This window comes from Garra rufa, chromosome 6 (assembly GCF_049309525.1).
Source record: "Garra rufa chromosome 6, GarRuf1.0, whole genome shotgun sequence".
NCBI classification, from domain to species: Eukaryota; Metazoa; Chordata; class Actinopteri; order Cypriniformes; family Cyprinidae; genus Garra; species Garra rufa.
Genome location: NC_133366.1, coordinates 27,979,243 through 27,986,345, shown reverse-complemented (window position 1 = coordinate 27,986,345; position 7,103 = coordinate 27,979,243). Strand labels below are relative to the sequence as shown.

General features: G+C 35.1%; 1 protein-coding gene across 1 annotated transcript; it reads left to right on the top strand.

Annotated features, from left to right (window-relative positions):
* The first annotated feature begins 608 nt into the window (after positions 1-608).
* On the top strand, positions 609-5,815 carry cryaa (crystallin, alpha A). The gene is made up of 3 exons (XM_073843184.1): positions 609-980; positions 1,533-1,655; positions 4,935-5,815. Exons 1-3 carry the CDS (start codon positions 789-791, stop codon positions 5,139-5,141), a joined length of 522 nt encoding a protein of 173 aa, XP_073699285.1. The 5' UTR covers positions 609-788; the 3' UTR covers positions 5,142-5,815.
* Positions 5,816-7,103: the final 1,288 nt, after the last annotated feature.

Below are 7,103 nucleotides of genomic sequence, written 5' to 3'. Positions count from 1 at the left end.
AATATTGATCATGTCATAATTTGTTAGTTTGATTTATTTCTCTTTTTTGTACAGAACTATTCTGAATGGAATAATTTGCCGAAAAATTCTATGATTTACTCAGTCAAGGATGGGCAGTATTTCAAATACATAACAAAATACAATATTTGAAATAATTGAAATACTTTTTGCCAATCAACCTCCGTTTTAGACTGCACGTTTCCAGTATCAATAGTATTTTGTATTTCAAATACACCCCAAAGGATCAGCTTCCGTAGAATTGTAAAGCTTCAATTTTGAGGCGGAAATATGCCTGTACCTGTACTTATAAAGTAGTCAGGACTAAGAAAAATCTGGTGAAACAAGTGGCCATAACACACCATTAGTATTGCAGCCACTCCACTTCATCTGTATGGTCTGGTTTGTTTTGGCAGTCGCTTATTTTCCGGTGATAACTGACCAGCAGGGAACTACCGGGAGCCATTCAGGTCAGTGTGCACCCCACCAATTCTGCTGACAGCACTGTTCCCACCATGAGATAATGCCATTCCAGAGAAATCCACTTGTAAGCCTCTCTTTCTGCAGCACAGGTATATAACCAGGAGCTTGCCTTCACTGGGAACAGCACACATCATTGGGGATCTTTGTCTACTGTACCAGCCTCTATCAGCCTCTTTGTACCTGCCTTCAGTCCACATCTTCTCTCTGGAAAAATTTCCTCAACATCAGGAGCAAATAGTCCCAATCAGGCTGAAATTTGCCTGTCCATATTTAGCTAATCCAAGCTGCGAGTTACCAAGCCTGACATTATGGATATTGCCATCCAACATCCCTGGTTTAGACGCACCCTGGGCTACCCCACCCGCCTCTTCGACCAGCTCTTTGGAGAAGGCCTGTTCGACTATGACCTCTTCCCCTTGGCTGCCTCAACTATCAGCCCTTACTATCGACACTCACTTATCCGCAACTTCCTGGACTCCTCCAACTCAGGCATCTCTGAGGTAATGAACTGCTTCACTGTTAATTGAAAAGATTTGGAATCGTAAAATGCCACTGTTGATGCTGACGCCCAATACAGGGGTTGCTTGTCATTATATTCTTACCTTACACTAAATAAATTAATGCATTAAGTCATCTTTGTAACAAACAGCATATACAGGATTAGTATCACCTCAAAGTGAGGTATATTGTAAAGCCAAAACATTTAAAGCAGCAAAATTTCTAGAAAATACATTTCCAGAGCTAAAATGCAGAAATGTACAAAACTGGAGAATGCAGCACTGTAAAACAGAGAGATAGAGGGGAAAAAAAATAGTAGAAAAATTGATAGTATCCATGGAGTTACATACTATTAATTTAGTGTTGTGGCATGCTAAATAATGACAAGCTTTTCTTTCATATTACATGCAGATAAAAACAACCAGTGAAACATGTCATCTCCACCTAGATGCTGAATGCAGTTGAATGAACTTGTAATCTAAAATCCTTATGTATTCTTAGCCACAAACAACACCACATTGATGTAACTCCACTGTGCTTGACAATTTTTGCAGGTGAGGTCTGACAGAGACAAATTCACAGTGTACCTGGATGTGAAACACTTCTCTCCTGAGGAGCTAAGTGTCAAGGTGACAGACGACTATGTGGAGATCCAGGGCAAGCATGGAGAAAGACAGGTGAGGTCACGGCTCATTTGGACATGACAACGAATGTGTTCAGTAAGAATGTGTGCAATAAGAAACTTACAATGAAATTTAACTAACCATCCAAATGTTCTTATCAGTTCTGCTGATTTTTCTAATAATGGAAAGAAGCTGGTATTTTAACAGTACAGTAGTGAATAATTAATCCACCTCTCATTTGTGAATAGCAGTGTTGGGGAAAGTTACTTTTAAAAGTAATGCATTACAATTACAATTGCGTTTCTCCCTAAAAAAGTAACTAATTGCATTACTAAGTTACTTTTTATGTAAAGTAATGTGTTATATTACTTTTGCATAACTATTTAAATCTAGGCGCGACTTGCTTGATAGTTTTTAATATAAAAAAGTTAGATTTTCGGCAAACATAAAAGCCCTTTTACACCAAATGTGAAATGAATAACTCAGGCTGAAGAAAATATGAATACACGTTTGTACAGTAGAACACAGGAGAAGAAGGTTCAAGCAATAACCCCCCCCCCCCCCCCAATGTCTAAAGTAATTTTTGCTTATTAGTATGGTTAAATCATCGAAGGTCAGTAGCAATAACATTGGTTAATAAAGGATTTTTGTGTTATTTAACATATTTAATTATTGCAGGTTTGCATCCTATTCTTTATAATTTGCATCTGCACTTACTCCCGATTTATCTCAACATATGGAGACAGTAGAGCTGCCAGTCAGTCAATAGGGAGAAAAAAGTAACTTGCGCTACTTATTTGAAAAAGTAACTCAGATATTTTTTGTAAATTAAAAAGTAATCCAATATTTTACTACAGTAGTTACTTCAAAAAAGTGGTCTGATTACATAACTCTCGTTACTTGTGATGCGTTACCCCAACACTGGTGAATAATGCTTTATTTACAGCGATTTATCTTGTTTTGCATTACAGTGTTTAGTGTACAGTAAACTATGTAACAGTACAGCAGTATAACACTAGTATAATACTTAGTGTATAAAAATGCAGTAGCCTATGGTAGGAAAATGTAATTAATGATGTAGCTTTAATTCAGTTTCAGTTTCAGGCAATTTCTTTTAGAGCAGTGTGACAAATTATCACAGCAAATAATAAGACTCTGAACATCCAGACAGGCGTTCAGCAATGACTCAGTTCAGACAGACTGCATATATTTTTAATGCAGTACCAGTTGTTCTAGTGAAAAAGCATTAAGCAGCCAAAACAAATAAATATGCATATCTTGAATAAAATTTAAATAATTAGATTTGAATGTTACTGGGAGAAAGTAGTATTTTTATATGTGAAAGAAATGCGTGAAAAATTCTTTGGATTATTTCAGCCTTTCATAGTTCATCAGCTATTCATGTTTACGTCACTCTTTTTCTCCCAGTTGTGTTTTTCTCTTCAGTTCCTTTTCTATTTTTATCCTATCCCCCATCCCCATAGTCACTATTTCAGTACTATGGATTAATTCACATGTTTTAGTAGCCTTAAGGGAGGCACAGATGGGGAAACAGTGAGCAGATCTCTCAGAATGTTTGTGTCAGATTGACGTCACTTTTGCGTCATAGCCTGCCACCCCATTTGGAGCCCTAAACGCCACTAGAGGCCTTGTGAGTAATCTTTCCTGGGCTTTACTGGTAGAGTGTTTTAAAATGTCTTGACCCTAAAGCTGTTGTTCTGTCTGACCTAATCAACAGCATATACAAGAGCCTGCAGACTATGTTTGGGCTGTGGTTGATGAACTGTACTGATATGTACACTTCAGTGTATGGACTCAAATCTACAATAATGTTATCAGGATCAAGCTAATCCAATCAAATCTAAAAGTCAAATGTACAATTTTGTATTTGTGAGCTATGAGATTGAGATTGATTTAGTAAAAAATTTTCAGTAACTAATAAAGGCTTTCTTCAGAGGTAAACAGTTTACTCAAAATGTGCAAACAGGTACCCAACTCTTCATGGATCACTTTTATATTCATTACTTCATTATTCTTTTCATTCCTACATATATTTAATCTATTTAACTTATTAATAAAGCTTTTAAATTGTACTTATGAGTGGATCTTTAACAACATGAGGTTCCTATTCCTTCTTTTTACAATAATAAGATAAATTATTGGTAAATCTAAGCTAAATCTAAAGGTCAGAAAGCCTATACAGATTCAGACTGATTTAGTAAAACAATACTAGTAAATGCAAAAGGTTTTCTTCAGAAAAAAAAAACAGTTACTTTACAATTAACATGAACTAAGTAGCTACAAACAATACTTCTAATACATTTATTAATCTTGGTTAAAGGGATAGTTTAAAAAAATGCAATTCTGCAATTAAAATTGCAATTAATTCATGTCGTTCCAAAACCCGTATGAGTCCTGTTGATCTTTTTGATAAAATCCGAGTTCTCTTTGACCCAAAATGGCACTAGGGTGACGCAGAGGAGAAGACTGGGTGCATAAAGTTATTTTAGTTTTTTGTGCACAAAAAGTATTATCATAGCTTCATAAAATTACGGTTGAGCCAATGAGGTCATTTTGATGTTCTTGGTACCTTTTTGGACCTTAAACATGGTAGGACCCTTGCTGTCTGTGGAAGGTCATCTCATGTTTACAAATATGTTATTAAAATCAAAAGTTGTATCTGTTAATATTATTTAATGGTCTTGAGCTAACATGAACCAGCAATGCTAAATTTGTATTAAATGTGTATACATTTTTTTTAATTAATTTTTAAAATCATTTTTATTAAATAATATTAAAGATTAATACTGTAACAAATGCATTTCTCATTGTTAGTTAATGTCAGTGCATTAAATGTAAAATGTTACTAACATGAAAACTGGTATCTACACCTTGATGGATTACTTTTGCATTAATTACATATAAATATAATCTATATTAATTAAATATCAATGTTATGTGCATGTATATATAAAGCCTTTAAAATAGTACTTGAAAGTGAATCTTTACTAAAATAGGGCTTTTATTTAGGCTCTTATTCCTACAGAAATATAAAATTCCTTCCTATTTTTACACATTTCTTTTTCATCACAATACTTCAGCCTATTTAAGTCTTTCCTGGAAAATTTCAAAACCTTCATACCACACTGAATAGGATTTTCCAACAACAGAACAGGCACATCTTTAGGTCTTCTAAGAGTACATAGTGAGTGTTTGCTTAGGTCACGAGATAAAGAGCTACAGTAGTTGTATCTCTACTGTCTGCGCATGGTGGGTTTATGAATATGCATGTATCCTTACATTTTCCTCTGTTCTTGTTGTTTGGTTCCTCAGGATGATCACGGCTACATCGCCCGTGAGTTCCGCCGCCGCTACCGTCTGCCTTCTAACGTGGACCAGTCTGCTATCACCTGCACACTGTCTGCTGATGGCCTGCTTACTCTTTGTGGACCCAAGACTGGTGGCATAGAGGCTGGCCGTGGAGATCGCACCATCCCTGTTACCCGGGAGGACAAGACCAACTTAGGCTCCTCCTCCTAGACGGGTCACTCCCCAGTGAGGTGGTGGTATGGAGGTGTAAGTGGGGCTCACATGGGGCTTTGATTTCAGAGGGCTTCTAAGCAAATCCTCTATTTGTTTGTCATTAAAACAGCCCTTCCTCCCACTTCCACTTCAAAGGGTGTCAGTGTATATCTCACCTAATACCTTCTTTCATTAGACTACACTAGCTAATAATCTCCATAATCCACTATGATTGTTTTCATTTTTCATGACACACAGGAAATGGATCAGGATGATTGGCTGGGGGTCTTCTTTCTTAATCAAGCCTCTGCGCTCCTCTAGTCAGATGATAAATTGCAAACAGCCATTGCTCTGATTTTTGAACATCCTGGTGATATAGGCTACTATATCAGAGCAGTCATTCTTTAAAAGTATATTCCTTCACTGTGTAGGATCAGTTGGAGAACTAAATGCTCCAAAAACAGTTGGAGAGTTCTGTTTGAAGATTTCTGATCCGAGAGAGATTTTATCGCCAGTCAGACCTTGGCCTCCTCCCTTGCCTGTGTCATCACCTCTTTCCTAGACCTCTCTTGTCATCGACTCTTTCCTGTCTTGTAGGTTTTAGCCCTGTTCTAATGATTACTGACTCCTCGGGGGTCTACTAAAAAGTGATTAAAAAATAAATAAAGTTGTATCATTAACCATTAAGAAAATCTAGTTTGTTGTATTTTTGTTATGTAATACAAGTCATAACATACATCATAGTACACACAAAAAATGGTAATCTAAAAATGGTAATATCTAAATTTACTGGTTTAATATCAAATGTATTAAAACTGCTGCATCAGCAAAAATACATTAACTTATACCAATTTATAATTAAATTGCAGTTTACCACATTTTGCAGCGTATAATTAAGCCACATATTACCAGCTAGCCGATTTGATACACCTCGCAGAATCTGCAAAATGAATGCACACAAATTTAATGTTATTTTTTAAATTACTACTGACCTGAATAAGATATTTCACATAAAAGACATTTACATAAAGATAAAATAATAGTTGAATTTATAAAAAATACCCCATTCAAAAGTTTACATACACTCGATTCTTAATACTGTGTTGTTACCTGAATCATCCACAGCTGTGTTTTGTTTTGTTTTTTTGTGATAGTTGTTCATGAATCCCTTGTTTGTTCTGAATGGTTAAACTGCCCACTGTTCTTCAGAAAAATTCTTCAGGTTCCACAAATTCTTTGGTTTTTCAGCATTTATTTGAACCTTTTCCAACAATGACTATATGATTTTGAGATCCATCTTTTCACACTGAGGACGACTGAGGGACTCATGCAACTATTACAGAAGGTTCAAACACTCACTGATATTTCAGAATGCAACATGAAGATTGAACTTATTTTGACTTTTGGGAAACATGTAAGTATCTTCTGTAGCTTCTGAGGAGCAGTACTAAATGAAAGAAATGAAGAAATGAAAAAGAAGTGAAACGAAAAAGAAATTTATGAGCTAAACTGATTAACAATTGCAGTTTATTACTTTTTACAATTCACTGACTAGTTTTTTGCAGGCAAATAATAAAAATTAGATTTTTTAGAATTACTTTTAAAAGAAGCAAATAGAAAAAAAACATTTAAGAATATGGTTTAGATAGGCACACATGCTATAAAATAAAGTGCAACCTAAAGATGCCTAAATAAACTCCATTGTTCTGAGCACGAATACGTTTTAAACTACTAAAAAATGCAGGGCCTTCTAGTTTTTTTGTAATCAAAAATATGTTTTAACTAAACCAAAATATTTAACTAAAACATTTTTATTTCTACAAATTACATACAAAATGGCTTTTCATCTTCTTCTTTTTTTTTGGAACTGGAATCACAGCTGAAGATATCTTTAATTAGTAATGATTTAATTGCTAATTACTGACTTCAATAAGTGACAAATAAATGATGATACAAAAACAACAACTAAAGACATCAGTC